General features: G+C 43.7%; 1 protein-coding gene across 2 annotated transcripts in view; it reads left to right on the forward strand.

Moving 5' to 3' along the window:
- Positions 1–18,741, forward strand: part of JAKMIP2 (janus kinase and microtubule interacting protein 2) — a 562,748-nt gene that overhangs the window by 282,277 nt on the left and 261,730 nt on the right. For both annotated transcript variants that reach the window (XM_069652427.1, XM_069652428.1), the window contains exon 3: positions 10,033–10,308. In XM_069652427.1, coding sequence (XP_069508528.1) covers positions 10,177–10,308 — 132 coding nt within the window. In that variant the 5' untranslated portion in view covers positions 10,033–10,176. The remainder of the gene's footprint in view (positions 1–10,032; positions 10,309–18,741) is intronic.

An 18,741-nucleotide genomic window follows, 5' to 3' on the forward strand; every position in this document is an offset into this window, starting at 1 on the left:
GTAAGGGGTTAAGCCAACTGACAGGTAGGCGTAGCCAGAATTGTCTAACAAGTAGGTCTGGGAGCTAGTGTCAATGAGCCCACCCGAAGGGGAGTCCGCAGAGTGAAGGGGGTTTATTCTGCCCCAAGCCGAATGCACAGAAGCAACCAAGCATAGCGGGGGTCAGTGGATATCTCTTGGGGGCACGGCAAAAGTAAGGGGGCCACCTATGAAAGAGCTATTAGTTTGCTTTCCCAAATTGACGTGGACCCCATACCTGGCACCCTTCCCCCACCACCAAGAACCCAGACCCTATGCTTGACAACCTGCCTCCTCATCACTAGAACCCAGGCCCCACGCCTGGCATCTTCCTCCCAACACCACCCTGGGCCCAGACCCCATACCTGGCACTGTTAGGGAGAATTCTCATACCTGGTGGATTTCCCTTACCTAATGAGTCCCTCAACAGCTTTGCTGAATTTCTAGGGTTATTTTTTTTCACCTGGTAAGAGTGTGAGCCTTTTTTTCCCACTCTTACATGTGTTTTGCTGTGTGTGTTTTCACTTTTTGTGTGATCTTGGACAGTGGAGCCTCACCTACTCCATGGCCTCATATATTCATGTGTGTTACACAGCACCTTCAGTGCAGTGACACAGGGTTATCTTTGAGACTTCCCACTGACTCCATTTTCTGGGGCTGACTACTGTCGCCCAGAAAAGGTAAAGTTGCCATTAACTTTATTGTAGTCACTTTAAACCACAGACCCAGTATACCACATCTTACATGGAGTATTGGAAAGGGGTAACTCTTATCCCTTTTTGTCTGTGTCTCTTGGAGCCTTGTTTCGCTCCCTTTACATCAAGACTTGGCTGGTGGCAGTGGTAACTACCCTAACTTTTCTACCATGGTTATCTTATATAACCATGGTATTGTTTCAGGCTATTATATTAGCCTCGAACATAAACCATCTTGAACAAATACATTTTAATTTTGGCTCCGGCTGGGTTTATTTGCCATTTCTTTTTGTTAAAGTCTTTGTCGTGTTCTCTATGCGCCAAACGGGGGATGATTCCTTTGTTCGCTGTCTTTTTGCTGGCTTCTGCACAGAAGCCCTCCTTAAGGTGCCTGAAAGCAGGGTCGGATTGGCCCCATGGCCTTTCGGCCCGTGGTGGGGCGAAATCGTCCCTCGGGCCTGGGGGCCGGTTTCTGGCCATGACTGGGCCGGTTTTGAAAAAAAAAATGAAAAAAATATATATTTTGTTTTCACATTTTCTTTTCTTTCAAAAAGCCTTTCATCCTTCTTAGGTCGATAAATGAGTACCAACACAGGTTGAGCGATATTGTATGCATATTTGTTCCATAAAAAAGTGCTTAAGCGTAAGTGCTATACAATAACATATCATTTGACCTTGGACGCCTGCTTGGATTCAAGGTAATTTAGTGTACTTAGGAACAATGCTATTTGATGACACGTCCCATTTTGTCAAGGGGTTAAAGGTCATGTTTCATGGCTTCCTGGGATGTCACTTTGGGGTGGGGTCAAATGATATCACTTCTGGTGATTTCATCAAAGGTCGAGGGTCATGAGGCAAGGGGTGGGCCACTTTTTTGCGGCGAGGGGTGGGCTACTTTATTTTGGGTGACCAGGCATATTTCTTGTCCCAGTCTGACACTGCCTGAAAGTCTAGGTAGGCAGGATCTGTGGGAGGGATCTTTGGACCCCTGCCATGGGTTCCCTTGGTAACCCAAGTCGCACTCCTGTTTGATTGGCTGAGGGGACTGTCCTTGCCAGGACAGCCACCCTGCTGTGTGATTGACAGCCAGGCTGTATGAATGGGGGAAAACTGCATAAAAAGCAGGTCTCTGGGACTGGAAAGGCAGAGTCGTCACAGGAACGAAAGAACCAATAAGGAGTTGATGGAAGAGGACCCCTACAATGACTGAACCGCCCGGTGAAGCCCGGCTGCAGGTCCAAATCTTCAGAATATGACGACAGAGAAGATCCTCCAGGAAACTTCTTCCCTTGAGCTGGTGGGACAAACCACTTTGCCCAAACTGCAAGCCAGGACCCCTCCTCTGGTCAAATTTGCTGTACAGAGCTATAGTGGGCCGGATAGCCTTGAAGGTCGGACCCTGCCTGGGTTTTAAGGAGTGCACCTTTTATTCGTTGCTTTGCTCTGCTGCTGGTTTCTTCCCTCGGTAGTGCTTGACCCTCCAGTCTTTCTACTTCTTGTCAGTCCAACAGTCACTTCAGGAACCGTGAGTCTGCAGGAACTACCAGGAACGTCCACCTCAGCTACAGCTTCTCCGTTTTAAGGTACTGTGCAAATCCGGTTGATCGGTTTGTTCAACCGCGGTGAACGTGTTTGAAATCTTTCTCCAATCCGAGGGCTTGTCCTTCTCTTCTCTTTGAACTAACTTTTCTATCAACCAACCTCATCCGGAAACCGTGCCATGAACTTTACCGCAAACTACCCTGAACTGTGTGATCTTGAGCAAAAGACTTTTGACCCATTGACTTTGGCCTTAAGCCTTTTCTACCTGATTCTATCACTGTAGTTCCTCTTGTTCAATTGCCCTGAGTACTTACCTGTTGGTTTTATTTAATTTCTAATAACTTTGTCTTTCCCTCCCTTTTTAAATTGCTGGAGTGCCATTTTGCTCCCACTTTATTTGTCAGCTTAACTTGTCTGGAATTTAAGGGACGTGGTGTGGTGTATTAAGAGTGTGATTTTTAGACTGCTTATAATAGTGTAATGTTATACAACTGAAGAGTGAAATAAATGTATATTCTTTTACTTGAACACCTCGAGTCAGTGTTTGCCTGAATCATAGTAATTGCTGTCCTTTGTGTAACTATCTGATACTGCTCACTTACTCTTGAGATAAGTCTGCCTGCTCAGCCATCGCTACCACTTTAACTGTGTAGTACAGGCTTTTACCAAAGGTGAATTTGTACTGTCACTTGTAGTCTTAATTGTGTGTGGTGTTCCCAAAGGGTAGTGCATATAATTATGCCTAACAGGCATCACGCCTCCCCAGCAACATAGCCCAGGCCTCATACCTAGCATCCCGCCTCCTCAACAGCCCGAGGCTAGAAAGGAAGCCCCATACCAGGCATCCTATCTCCCTCCACTATAGTCCAATTAACATACCTGGCATCCTGCCTCCCCAGACCCCATACTTGTTATCTTTTCACCCACCACCCAGAGCCCAGGCACCACATCTGGTATCCTGCCTCACCAACCACTAGAGCCCAGTCCCCATACCTGACAGCCCCGCCCCACAACACCCAGGGCCTAGGCCCCATAGCTGACATTATGCCTCCCCACCACCAAAGCCCAGGCCTCACACCTAGCATCCTGCCTCCTCAACAGCCAGAGGCCAGAAGCAAGCCCAATACCTGGCATCCTGTCTCCCGCACTATAGCCCAATTCCCATACCTGGCACCCTGTCTCCCAAGAGCCCAGGCCCCATACCTGTCATCCTTTCACCCCTATTGAATACATCAAAGAATATGAAACAGCCAGATTCTTCTGTGGCTTAAGGATCTGAGTGTGAATTGTTGACACTGTTATTGACCTTGGGAAAAATCGTACCATTAGGACCCACTTATCCAGATATACTTGTGTTGCTTTTTTACTTTTGTAATTGTTTTATGTGATATGATCCTTTTTTATGATTGTTTTTATTGAGAATTTTCACTACATGTGAGTAAGTATAAGATAATGAAATAATATGGGATGTTATTGTTTGCTAGTTAGGATATCCTTTCAGATAGGCACTTTCGAATTGTTAAACTTCTTTTTGTATAATATAAGTACTTCTCCATGGACTAAGAAGTTGTGAACCCCCCAGTGTGGATCAAACCGTTTTGAGAATAGAGTATCCTTTCACCCACACCATCCGCGCCAAGGCCCCATGCCTCCCATCCTGTCTCTCTTCACTATAGCCCAGGCCGCACAATTGGCTTCCTGCCTCCCCACCACCAGAGCCCTGGCCCCTAACTGGCATCCTTTCCCTCAATACCCAGAACCCAAGCCCATACCAGGCATCCTACCTCCCCAACACCAGAACCTAAGCCCTATACCTGGCATCCTGCCTCCCCACCACCCGAACCTAAGCCCTATACCTGGCATCCTGCCTCCCCACCACTATAGCCCAGGCATCATACCTGGCATCCTGTCTCCCTATCATCATAGCCAAGGCCCCATACCCGGCATCCTGCCTCCCCACCACCAGAGCCTAGGCCTCATAGCTGGCATCCTGCCTCCCCACCACCAGAGCCCAGGCCCATACCTGGTATCCTGTCTCCCCACCACCAGAGCCCAAGCCCCATACATGGCATCCTGCCTCTCCACCAGCGTAGCCCAGGATGAATACCTGGCATCCTGCTCACCCACCACCATAGCCCATGCCTCATACCTGGCATCCTGTCTCCCCACCACCATAGTCCAGGCATCATACCTGGCATCCTGTCTCCCCACCATCATAGCCCTGGCCTCATACCTGGCATCCTGCCTCCCTACCACCAGAGCCCAGGCCCATTCCTGGTAACCTGCCTTCACAACAGGAGAGACCAAGCCCCATAATAATTGTTTTCCATTGATATAAATATGACCAGCTGTGATTTTTCCAAATTGAAATCATTGCTCCCAGTTTTTATGGTATCCGGTAATATTATCCCCATATATATGGTCACCATACATAATGTTGCCAGGAAAAGATTATGGTGACATTATATATGGTGACCATATATATGAGGTTAAAGGGAGCACGGGTTGTAGGGGTGTCACCCAATCCCCTTGAAAAAATAAAAAAAGGTTTCGGTGGGGTGGTTGCGGGGGTGTCCCCTGCATGTTCAATGTGATAGTGTCCCTGCAAAAAAGAGCCATTTCTGGCGACTTTTTTGCCTGGCAACATTTTTGCAGGGACATTATCACATGGAACCATTTTTATCAGGTGCTCTGTTGAGCAATGTATGGTAACAGTAACTACCTAAACCTCATTCTACACCCCTCTACCAAACACACCCTCTTCACATACAACTCCCCACTGAATAAATATGGCTTACACAATAAAACGCACGCCACCAGAGAAATTCCCTAAATCACACACTAATCTTCCACAAATACACTGATACAACTCCCCACACTCCTTAAACACAACAACGACAGACACCATACTCACATAAACAATGTACATTACCAACCTGGAGTGCACATTAACCACTGCTCCAGACAACTCACAAAATATATAAAAAGTGCACACCACAGAGAACCCTACCTTTTCAGATCATGCACACTCCAACACTGTAAAAAGGCATCCTTGCCCTGCTTCTGCATTAGTGTCCCTACCCCACCTCTTGAAGATCCTGAAAACCTAAAAAAACATGAAAATGGTAGACTGTGTGCTATATAAGTCTCGATAACATAGGATAACAGGGCATAGCAAAAAGGTTTTACTCATTCTCCTGTGGGACCATCATATGGATGGACCATGACATTTTGGTGACTGGCAGCAATAGAGGAGGACATTATTGTTGGCTCTGCTGAGGTCTCTCCTCTATACATGAAGAGATTACATTATTTGCCCAGTATCACAACCTTTGGTTGAGCTGTGAAACTGGGATTTTAGCCCATTCTACAGTTTAGGCATTGAACACATAACTTTCAAGCACAACTTGGTACAAATATGTACGTTTTGGATTTCGAAGCCTATAATAATAATGCCAATTAGAGCGATCACGTTTCCCATGGCCAGGCGTGAGAAGGCTATCCAGTCCTGTTTATGCTTGTAATTCTGAGACCTGTAGATTTCCTAAATTTCGAATGGGAAAGATAAAAATACAAGTCCCAGAGTCCAAAGTGCTAAAAACAAGGACTGGATGTTCTTCTCAAGCTTGGCCAGTGGAAATTGAGAGTTCTGAAAGTTTACTTGCAAAATAAGCATATATCACATTAAAGTAACCTTGCAATATGTACATTCTCAGTGAGACATGTTCATCCAAAAGAATATTTTTGAAATTCTATTTTCCACATCCTGAAAAGTAGAAGCTGCAGAATGCAAAATATTGTAAGCATGAAACATGTCTTCCTTTTACACAACTGTACTTTTCTCACTTTAAGAATCACAAAAAAGTATTTTTTAGTGAAGTCACTAGGATAAAGATTACATCTGTCACAAACCTCTAGCTTGTTGTTGTGCAACTTTTTACTATCCCGATAAAGCAATCTGATTTTTCCATGTTAAAGTAGTAGAGTTAGTTTCTAACTTCGAAAAAGGAAGCTTTCTTGTGTGAATATCTTGCAAGTGGATACCCACATACTAGATAAGCCAGCTGTGAGGAGTCTTTCAGAATACAGAACTCATCAGTGCCAAATGCTTAAACATTTGCAAGAAGAAGGGCACGCTGGTAAGACAAAGGAGTAGTTGCAGGTCATTAAGGCCACAAATGCAGGTTGTTATAGGGCTGCCTGCTGGCAAGTCAAGGTGCTCTGATCAGCCGTGAGGTGTAATGGGCTTTGCTACAAATTCCACTAGCCCACTTTAAGCAGACTTGGCAACACTCCCAGGGCAGGTCTTCACCTGCCGCCCGTGGATGGGTGGGGCACAAGGGGGAGGCACAACCATTTGAATCAGAGACTAGTGCCCCCCCTTTCTGGCCCTACCACAACGACCCCACTGGCGAGACAGACCAATCCAACAAAGGGTGGTTTGGTGGGTTTATCGTGCCAGAGGTTTATTTTAAAATCTCTGTTAAACAGTGGATTTTACAGTGTAATTTCTATAACAAATTAGGTACAAAACCACAGTTTACAAGCGGTTTTATAGGTAAGACATTACAAAATCCATTTGATGCCAAGTTACCAACAATGCACAGGAGCATTTTCTAGCACATGTTCATAATGCCTTTGCCCAATATATGCCAGTTCTATGTCAGTGTAAAAAACATGGTTATGCCCATATACGTTTGCTTTGCCCATAATGCAAGTAATGATACTATAACAAAATATGTTCATGCTGGCACTGCCAGTATTTGTCAGAATCTCCAAACAATATACTCCTGTTATCTTTGCCTTAATGCCAGTATACAAAAAGCTGTGCCACAGTAAGAAAACATGTCCTTGCTGGCTACACAATGCACCCAGTCCATTTATGAAAACTCATCATGTTGTATTTGCCGCTAACGCCAGTAAAAAATGCAAAGCCACTGTAAGTAAACATTGCCTTGCGGGCTCACAAATGTCAGCAAGTCACCTTGACATCAGTAGAAATGCCATACCAGAGTAAGAAAACATACATACAACATGCATTTTATGTAGACACCCCTTCACAGGCATGCATACATTCAAACATGCTATCCTCGCACACACACATACACACAGACAAAAAATGTGTTCCTTTCCTGTTTCCCGCCAGACTTAACAAGACACACTCCACGCATACAGGAACCAGGAAGCAGGGAGAGCTCTGTGGTTCCTGACATGCGCAGACGAGCGGGAGAGCAAACCCTGCTAGTTTCTACTTAAATCCTCTTTCTTTTATGGACTGTGCTTTAAAATAAACCATCTGCCTATGAGGCTTGCAAATATTCTTAGGTGAAAAGCATTATCAATAGTCAAAGGAAATCAACACATGTATTGGGTGTTTTATCTCACTATAATGCACAGTATTTAACAGCAATCTCATCTTATATCTTAAATTCTTTTATTCTCATTTTACCAGGGATCATGACTTACAAAAATACATTTCTGGAAATGGGTCTGACTTTAAACCTATGAAGCTAAATTCATATACTAAATAACATCTTGATGCGAGTTTGAAATGTATGCAGTTGAATGGAAACCCTGCTCACATATTTCCAACTCCATTACTTTTGTGCACATGCACACCATTTATTCCTGCAATAATGTATAGACAGCTTCCTGCCTTCAATGATTTGAAGATAATAAAAACGAGGTGCTAGCAGACCGGCGACATTGACATCTGTAAATGCCCACTGAGCTTGCGCAGTGGGTATTTACAGATTTTGAGTGGGTCTTGCCCACTCAGGCCCTACCCTGTCTACGCCCCTGGCCCCTGTATCGAGTCCTCAACGGGTTTGAGAGTGCTGTTTAATTTCTGCTCACCTTCACTTCTTGGATCTATCGCAACTCACAGTGTAGGACATATTACAGCAGTGTGTTTATGGGGGACTAGCCGCCAAAATTCCTGTCTTATCACCCCTCCTCCTTGCTACCATCTATGTTGGCCCTATTTTGCACTCTACTTGCTCTTAATCTGCCATAGGAATATCTAGTGAATGTGCTGGATCCAAATGAGGTAAAATGGCTGCCTGGAAATGGGGAGATGCTGAGAGAGAAAGCCAGCAATTCTGATGCCTTTTTTGTTGGTGCTACCTGCATGTGTACACTAACCCACAGCAACTGCAGACTTGTGAAAACAAGTCCCTGCTTGGCCGACAAGCAAAGTAAAACGGAGTCCTTGTAGTGCCTAATACCCTACTTCTTCTACACGTCACTAATTGAGCATAAAAAAATGTTTTCTACTACTTTGATTCCAGTGGCTATTTCGGTTTTTCAGAAATATCTTGTTTTATTTTGTTTGTAGACAATCCTGTACTCCACCAACAGGAGTTCTGCATCCACCGGCTAGGCAAAGCATGCAACTTAAACCCCCAGATCTGTATGTGCTCAATTGCACCTATTTTCTGTATCACCAATTTTGAGTTAAGGAAGTGCTAATGCTGTAGCAATTGCAGTTTTACATTTCTGTCCAACTGCAGACCTAGAATTGGTGAATTCTGTACAGAATTAATTTGGAAAGTTTCCAAATATCTTTGCTTCTATTGTTCTCTGCAGCCATCCAAACAACTCTTAGTAAGAATCCTGCCACAAAGTTTAAATATAAAGAAAAGTGAAGATTCTCTAAAATGCGAGGAGGCTTGTGTAAGGACCTGAAATGCATTGCAAAACGGTGAACACATGAAGCAACTGTACTTCTCTTTGTTTATCCCTGCCAAAATAGGAGATCTCGTTTAAGGATGATCTGTCCTGAAGAAGGCCAGTCTAAAGGAATCTCCCCATACTGGCCAAAACCTTGATCAGGAGACATGTATAGATTCTGGAGGCTGTTACCAATTTGGCTGAGGCAGTCTCTTTGAAACACTCCCCTGAAAGTTACATGATAGACCTGAGCCTCCCCTTTGTTTCCACAGACTCCTTTTATCTAAATACCCTGTGTTGTCATTGTCACAACTAACTTTCACTCACTTATTTTTCCTCCACTTACCCGCTTTTATTATTGTAAACTTAACTTTTAGAATTATGTTTGTGTACAAATTCTATTTTGGGGCCATTATAAATTAAACCATGAGAAGAATATATTTGCTCTGTAATGATCAGACATGCCTGAATGTTGTGATTTAATTTGTTTGAATTAATCTGATTATTTTATTATACTTATATATTTTGGCAGTGAATAAATCATACCTATAAATGCTCTCTTTTAGAACTTGTGTACTTAAGATATGCTTAATACTTAAAGTCTGCAAACTTCAGCACCAGATTCTTCAGTTAAATAAATCCATCCTAGTTGTTCCTTTGTTATTCCACTTATAATAGTAATAATGATTATTATAAAGCGTATTCATATTTACAATAATCTTATGCTAAGAATGCAATGGCAATACTAACAAATATTAGTCATAATAACATGTGTCATACATAATCAACACTATTATTATTTGCAATATTTGCAACATCAGAAATAATAATAGTATTAGCTACACTACTACTACTAATGATAAATAACATTAATAACAAAAATGATAATTAGTAATGTAACAATCTAAAGAACAGTACACAAATATAAATATCAATGCCACTGGTATGGCTAATAATAATAAGAATAGTAGGAATAATGAAAATACTGGTAATTGTCTTTTTCTGTGTATGGTGCTTCTTGTCAATCGTAACCGTCCTATTACTGTAAAAAAACAGATATTGCCAATGTCCATTTCTATGCTCTTATGTGTTTGTCTTATTTCAGCGTGCCGAAAGCAGCCGCTGCGGCGACCTGTGCACCCTGCATCCCGGGATGTGAAACAACATTGTCTCCTTCACGGAAGCATGGGCCTCGTCCATTGAAACACTGCTAACAAAAGACTGGACGAGTTGACATTCGTAATCAAACATGTCGAAGAAATGGAGGAGCGGCAAGGGCGAGAAGCCCGAAGCCCTTGTCGCCTCCCTCCAAGCAGCCAATGAAGAACTCAGGACTAAGCTGACTGACATCCAGATCGAGCTGCACCAAGAGAAGTCCAAGGTGAGTGTGATCCTTTGCCTGGACGAGGAGCTTCGGTGGCTCTATGAGGTGAAGCGATTCTACTGAGGTGTCGTCAGGGAGTGAGTAGGCATGTGACCCGTTTTCATTTGAGTTGGCAACAAGTCAAATATTGCCTTTGTAGCCCTTTTATGACAATACACATTTAGTGAAAGGGAGCCTAGAGTGGCATTTATCTGTATGGGATAAAGTGCAAAAACAGTGCAGACAAAGTGCAGATTGATCATGTAAAACCAAATGGTGAAACCAACCGTATGGTGAAATAAGCAAGTCCCAAGGGAGATCGGCCACACTTAGATGCATGGAAACTGCTATAGACTTATTATTCTAGAGAATCCAGGGCATTCAATGTACACTTTCTTGAATGCAGGTCTTTAAACTCGCATTCAGCCTATATTTGGTAGAGTAAGATGAAAAAAAAATGAAGCAAAGAAGAGTGTGTTACTCGGCCCTGGACCACAATAGCAATTCAAGAAAGAAACTCAAATTAGAATTCAAGTCGCTTGGCTCCACACCCAACAATGTAGTCTCTAGACTGGATGTTCACTAATTAAAAGGGACACATTATCACCAATTGGAATCCCACGTTTCTCTGATGTCCTTTTCGAATGAGGTCAGGATTCTGATTGATTTATACTGCACATGTCAGATACTTTGTCCTCTTCTTATCTACTGCAGAAAGAGTTTGACACTTAAATATAGGACACAGTGAGAATACCTTTGCTCCTCTGTTCTTCTTAATATAACAGTTGAAACACGAGCCGGACATCAAAAATGCCCATACATCAAACAAGGATCGGTACATGCGTTCAAACCTTACCTACGAAACCTGTTTCATATCATCTGATTGGTAGTCCAGGGGGCTGCCGTTATTCTTTGAGAGTGTTCCTTCTTACACAAAGAATCTAAGCTCCAGCTATTGTGGTAACAGTAAAAACAACTATTTAATCTAGTAGCAAGTGAGTTAAGCTTATTACAAGTAAGATTGGGATACCACAACACTTATGCTCTAGATACTTCTAGACACAAGCAGTATATGATGTAGAAGATGGCATGACACTCCAATTTGACAGACGAACAGAGATGTATTACATAGTTATCACACCATCCTTTTTAGCTATTAAGGTTTACACAAGCCTGCCCACCATGCACTTGTTTTAGTTATTCAGTTAATGTGTACACTGATGCATGTGCTACACACATTAGATATTCAATAGGTGCTGATCTGCGGCCAAATGCAGAAAGTGTCCAGCAGTTCCTTGAGGCTGAAAGGAAACATGAATTGGAGGGTCTTCAGGGTTCAAGTGAAGTGCTCTAATGTGGGTGTACAGTTGAATTCGGAGTTTGAGGGCCTGCATTGCGAGGGGCTATCTGCACGGGCCACTCACGCATTTGGGAGCAGGGTTTCCGAGCCAGTACTAGTTGGCCTATTGGAGGTGTCTGCTTGGGATGTAAAGCAGGGATTTCTTTTCACAGAAAGAAGAGATCAGTCTATGAGCATGTGTGCTTTGTTGGGATAACTTTAGATGGGCATCTTTCTCTAAGCAGGAGCCAGTGGTGATGATGAACCAGTTTTCTGAATTGAATTCTGCACGAACCAGAGGCAGTAGAGTTTTTGTTATGCCCTTACTACCTCATGGAGGGACTCAGAGAATGTCAGGAGTTTTCTAGAGTTGAAATGACATGGCTCTCTCTGGTTCATGAAAGTGGCAATGATCTCACAGCCAGGCTTCCACTGCCAGACAATACCCTAGATAGCTTACACTCTGACTCATAACATTTAGGACTCTGATAATCATTTATTGCTAAGACAAAACTGTCTTGAGGTAATACCAAAACATATCCCTTGCAAGTCAAATAGGCAACCACCTATTTGACTTGCAACGGATATGTTTTGGTATTACCTCAATTCTGGCCAGAATCATGGAGCACAAGTGACATGTCATCTGCGTGAAAAATGTGTTGCTCTTCAATCTCGTCTGACTGCTCACAGCGAAAAAGAGGTGGACGTGGTAGTGGTGTAAATGCATTGGGCCTCATTACGAGGCGGGCGGAATGGGTTTAACGGCACCTCTAAAGGTGCCAGCGCCGTTAAAACCCATTCCGCACAATTACGAGGTTCCCTTGTGGGACCCGCTCTGGACGTCTGGTTTCACCAGACGTCCAGAGCGGGTCCCGCGAGGGGACCAGGGAGCTAACAACGGGTCCGTTATTAACGGGCCCGTTGTTAGCTCCCTCCCCATTCCCATTGAATCCTACGGGGGCTTGAATGGGAATGGGGAAGGTCCGGGTCCAGGTTCCCTGAAAGGGGAAATACCGGGCCCTCCAAGGTCGGAATAGCCCGGTATTTCCCCATTCAGGGAACCCAAACTCGTAATGAGGCCCATTGTCCTTGTCTGTAGGTGATGCTGCACATATGACTCTGACATAACATACAGCACATATTGTGAGCTGCATCGCTTCTCTGTTTGCAAAGGCTGAGGGATGTATGGTGCTAGAGGCTGACATGCTTTGTGGCTGTTCACACTCATCACACCCCCCATATTTTACAAGTTTGCCATGCTTTTTGCTAATTGGCCATTGCTTCATCTGCACACTGTCCATTTGCCCCAAGCATGTCACATGGTCGATGCACAGCAAGGTCATTGTGCTGTCCAAATAACGGTCTCCAAGCTGAACTAACTGCCTACGCTTCTGGCCCAAGCTCTTCACGCTGCCTGTACATGTGACCCAGGTTACCCAAACAGAGTACCCATTGACCCAACCTTCTCCAGTTTCCATGGACTTCAGGTTGGAACACATTGTCTGGCCATATGTCGCAATCCACCTGGCCTTTCCTCTCCATGTGGTCCAAACACCTGAAATTGTCTGTTACAATGCCCTGAACTGCTCTGGCCGTCTGCCATGCACCCCAGGTTCCTCACAGTGGATTCACTTGCCCGAAGTTACCTCACTTTTGAAGCGTCTGATGATATTTTCACGTGCCCTACTGCCCTCACATTGTCTATATGCCCATACTCTTCACACTGCACCCATGCACACAAAGTACCCACACTGCTTTGTTGTTGTGCCCCAAGATGGCTCAGGTCAGGGAAACTGCAGAAACACTAGTTTGCAATATTAGGCCTGGTCATATATTTCCACTAGGGAATTCATGGTTGCACCAAAGGGAGCGGGGGGACATCGCAGCAGACCACAGCTGTGGGGCATTCACTGCTTAGAGTGACTTGACTTTGTCCGCCTGCCACACTGATAATGCACTAAAGCTATGGACTACATGAATTATGAGAAAAGACTTAGCTAGTTGAAATGGTGCCCATTGAAGAGAAGGAGACCAAGAGGAGATATGATTACCAGATTAACATTTTTTTTTTTAAATTATTAAAATTAAATGTATATATATATATATGAGACTTGTCAGACCTGGACAATAACAGAAAATGGCAACTCTATCCTTCAGGCCACCATAAGGGATGGAAATCGGGAGGTTTCATAAATGTCATAGTAAATGAACGTCCAGACTGTTGTGCTGTGAAGCAGTCCCCATTGATGTGGTTTGGTCCGTGCAGCGCACATTAGTGTTTGAAAAGCCATTTTATGGGGCGGGAGGCTCTGCAGATGCACAACACAACAATTTCAAAGACTCCTACTACATAGACTGGACAAAGCAAAAAAAAACATTTTGCAGCGGTCGATCGGCACAAATATGTGCACAAGATTCCTTGAAATGGTGCAAAATGGCTCATCATTGGTGAAAGATTATCTGGTGCAAGATTATCAGGTGCCGTGGAATTTATCTCTCTAACCATTGCTTATGTTCTCTGGTGGAGACCAAGAAAAATACTTTTTTTTTTCATTCTGATATAAATCTTGCTGACTGATTATTTTGTCACGAGTACTGTTGTCTTCTAATGCCAACAGTCCTAAATCCTTAAGTGCTAAGGGCGAGTATATTCGTCCTGAATGCTCATAAGAAATCATTGTAGCCTCCGTCTACTCCTGCACTTAAGTTTAATGAAGACCTGAAAAAAGTGCTATGCATTTTTTTCTGTAAAACAGGTTTTCCAAAGGTTTCTTTGCAGCAGAACATCTGCATACATATAAGTATGTGTGCCATCCCGAAAAGCACATTCCATCATGAATTTATAAATTGCTCACGTCTCTTCCGCTCAGGAACATAAGACACGTCAAGGTCCCAGTGGCTGTAATCAGAGCGTTTCATCCCAGGACCTTGCATACAGCCGGCTCAGGTCTGACGTCTGGGCCTACCTATAACACTTAGATACCTGTGGGGTGACATTGTAACAGCGAAACAGTGACAGGCGGAAAGGTAGGAGTCCATCTCCACCACTCGCAATGGCTCCAGGCAGCATCCCATTCCTTTATTATTTAGCCAGCAGAAAAAAAATATGCTAAAATATGCAAATCAGTATTGGTCCCTTCCCACACAAGAGCAGTGCTTCCTGAACTGCTAGATCACGTGTCCTACGCACAGAACCAGAAGCAACACCAGTCCGTCATCAGTCTCATTGGCCTCAGAGAGGGGTAGCCCGGGACCCTTTCACCTGTTTCTCCATAGAAAGTCAGACAGTGCCCCTCCCTCTGCACTCGGCCTCTGAGAGCATTGGGAATCTAGAGGACGTGTGGCTTTTGCAGAATTATTTATACCTTTTCAAATATTAAATAGGCTGTAAATGTCACATTATAAGTATGTTTGATCCTTCGCATTCTCATGTAAAGCACGCGCACCGGACTTGTAAAGCACGCGCACCGGACTTTTTTTTTTATAGATAAATGTCACATTTTCGTTCACACCAAAAATGTGTTGACAATGCTTCAAAATTCACGTTGAGGGGAGAAGAATTGTTCTGAAAAATCAAGGTCGTTTCATTTCATCAGCATCCCAAAATCGGCCTAGTGCACCGTTATATCATTACGTATTACTGCTTGATAAATTCGAAATTTTAAAATGAACACGTTCAATTTGAACGTTATAGTTTCACATGTCTTTACTTGTAATAGTAATAATGTATTTCTTATATAGCGCTACATACTCATTCAGAGCACTGAAATAACAGAGAGAGTGGCTGTAACAATGTAGAGAGCAGTTGGGTGGGGGGTGCATTTAAATGTGGAGGGAGCAGCTACTCTGGATAAGGTACATGCATCGAACGTTTCCCTCTGGTTATCATTATCAATTATTCATATTCCCATTACTGATAATCTGCGTCGCGCCCCAGTAAGGCGCATGCACCTTACTGGGGCTCAGTGTAGGGTATTCAAGTCTATCTTTAGGTGTGCCTGTGATAGGATAGTGCGCACCCCAATACCCGTCGGTTGGTTGACCTGTAAGCCTTCTGCCTGGATTCTTTGGGCTCAGGGGTGTTGCTAGGTCTGGAATATGTCTGGGGCTACGCTAATGTTGAGACTGTCGGGACTCGGGGCTAGCTAGCCTTTTGGTTGTAGCTCCTGGGCTTCTATCCGGGGCTACAACCAAAAGACCCCTGACCCTCCCACCCCCTAGCAACGCCTCTGTTTGAGCTTTCACAGCACAGGTCCCTGTCTATGTCCACAAAAGAAGGTCAGGTCCCATCTCAAGGGCTGGGCTGCTCAGCCAATCGTTCACACTGTAAATCAAGGTGCCCCTCACGGTCCTCCAATCAATGGACACTCGGGCTCAGCTCGATAGGCTGGATCTCAGAGCATGGCTATTGTCCACCTGGAAGATTTGTAGCCATTATTTTCCAGCCCGTTACGAAGAAGCGGGGCCCAGGGGACGGCCATTTCAAATGGCAATGTGTCCCATTTATCTTGCATTCTCCTGTCTTTGAAAGCGAGATGATCTTGGGACTTGTAAAGCCTGATGAGAAGATGAGGTTGCGGCTGTAGCGTGTTTGCATACAACGATTGCAGACCACTGATCCATGAGGGGATGGTGCTGTGTCTCCGATGGTGTGAGATCTGCCTGCAAGTTAAAGTCATGTACTTTCAATACACGTACATTATTGTGATTTGAAGAAATAATAGTAAAGCAAAAAGTACATCATTGTGATTTGAAGAAATAATAGTAAAGCAAAATGTATTTTGGTATAAGAGGCCAAAGTCTGGTTGGAGTGCAAGCACACATTGGACGAATTTGACAATAGAAAAAAGCACTGTTTCTTGCTATGCTGCTGCGTTCATGGAATTGCTGATTTTGCCGTTTCCTTTTCCTAATACAATTTAGAGGCAGTTAATAACACATAGGGCTGATTCAGAAACTTATTCCCTACTTGCGTGCACCAACTGTGTCGGTAACTAGGAGAAAAAACACGTGCCCCATGGTACGCACCTCAATTGAAAATCATGAAAAGCAAACTTAATAGAGAGGGTAGGAGCTGCAGAAGAACTAAGACAAAGGCAAATCTAACGACCTTCAAGAACTTACAGACGAATTACAAAAAGGCCATTGTTGATGCAAAGAAATAGCATATTCAGAAAGAGATTAGTAAAGTGAAAAACAATCATAGCAAAACCTTCCAATTCATTCAGGATTATTTGAGAACTTCTCATGAATTGCCGTCCGCGTGGATCTCGGGGGACTTGGGCCAATCTTTGAACGCATGCTTTATTAAAAAGGGGGTTGATATACAATGTGATTTTGTGAACCGAAAAGCTGCATAAGGAGATGGATTTCTCGCTTCTGTGTTGCCTAGCGTTCATGCAGCCACATCTTCTGTAGGGGCATTGCTTGACTTTCATAGGGACGGAATATCATACATGCAGTGGTCGCAGTGTACGAAACGAAGTAGTGGAATTATGTTCCCAGCTGGCCTGCACCGCTCCCCACAAACCTCATTGCCACACCCCCTCCCATGCACAATACAAACCCCAAAACACATGTGCCTGCTGTTTAAAGGAACGTCCTGTGCAGTGCACTGAAAATGCAAGTTTCAACTTCTTCCTACACTTTTATTTTAAAACGAAACCATTCCGGAACGGTTTCTTTTTAAAATAAAAGTACAGCACAGCAACACTTAATTAAAAGAAGTAGAGGAGCACCGCTCCCGACCGTTGCCACCCACTTCAACCACTGCATACATGTCCACCATAGTTGAAAAAACTACATCCCACACGCTGTTCAAACAATTCCTTACCAGCCCTGCTACCCAAAACGGAAGCTAAATCCATTGCAGATTTGATAGCAACTTTACAAACAAATCTCTCCATGAGGGATTTGTTCCTGATCCACTGAAATAATCCATAATCTATCTCTTGAAGAGACCGTCTCTAGACCCTGTAGTATTTAGAAATACTACTGTGCACCTCAAACATCCTGCAACAGGTTCTTACTTTACAATTGCATGCATTTATTGAAGCCATGCTCAGGTTCTAGCCCCAATCACAGTACTGAGTTGGTCCTTTTGACTGTATGGGGTAGCATTTAGTTATCTGCTGATCAAGGGGCAGCTATCATGTTAGGATTGTTAGACCTTTGATAGCATTGGACACATTGGAACACAACATTCTTCTTGTCCGATTATACAATATGGTAGGCATATCGGATCATGCCTTAAAATGGTTTCAATCATTTTCAGGTGGTGAACCTCAATGGGTAAGACTGGGTCCATTTGTGTCTACTTAGTTACATGTCATCTGCAGGGTCCACAAGCCACGCCTCCCCCAACGCCCCTTACTCTTTAATATCTATTTGTGACAATTGCTGATGATTTTTAGGAGGTATGGTCTGATGTTTCAATCCTATACTGAAAACACCCAGGTCTATTTCAGAGTTCAGAATTGGAGAAACCTATGTCATTACTATAACCACCTTTTTTGCGAAGGTTGAGATCTTTGATCCCAGGGAAAACGGAGGTCATTCTGTTCCAATAATCCTATAACAATCACTGGGTTCCTTTGAAATCTAATCTTAATATGAACTTCCAGTTTGGAGCGGTCACAAAAACCTCTTTTTTGATTTGAACTTTCACTGTTTAAATGTATTCTCCTATTTCTGAATACTGAGCACTCTCAAACTTATTCTTGCACTAATCAATTCTAGATGAGATGACTGTAGCACCTTATATCTAGGGATTCCTGAGTATCAGTTGTCAGTATGATTGGCCATGGGCCTTTGTCCCTATTTGCTCCCTTTGCTCCAGTTCCCGCCACTTGGGGGCCTGATTTGGGGTTTATTCCCTACTGAACTTTCCTTCTACACCTCATGCAACAGTGCTGTGGTGAATTGGGAGCGCTAAATTCCTATTTTCCATGTTACTTCCTTTCTGTATCCATTACAGGTTTTTGGCAGCCAGTCTGCTTCTTTAATCAAAAGACTATGCTTCCCAGAATGCCTGGCCCACTGCTTCATCTCCACCCTTTTAGGACATGGTTGGGTGGAGGATAAGCAGCACCTGTGGCTGGCAGGTGCAGCAA

Source organism: Ambystoma mexicanum, chromosome 3p (assembly GCF_040938575.1).
Source record: "Ambystoma mexicanum isolate Mex_15411 chromosome 3p, UKY_AmexF1_1, whole genome shotgun sequence".
Classification (NCBI taxonomy): Eukaryota; Metazoa; Chordata; class Amphibia; order Caudata; family Ambystomatidae; genus Ambystoma; species Ambystoma mexicanum.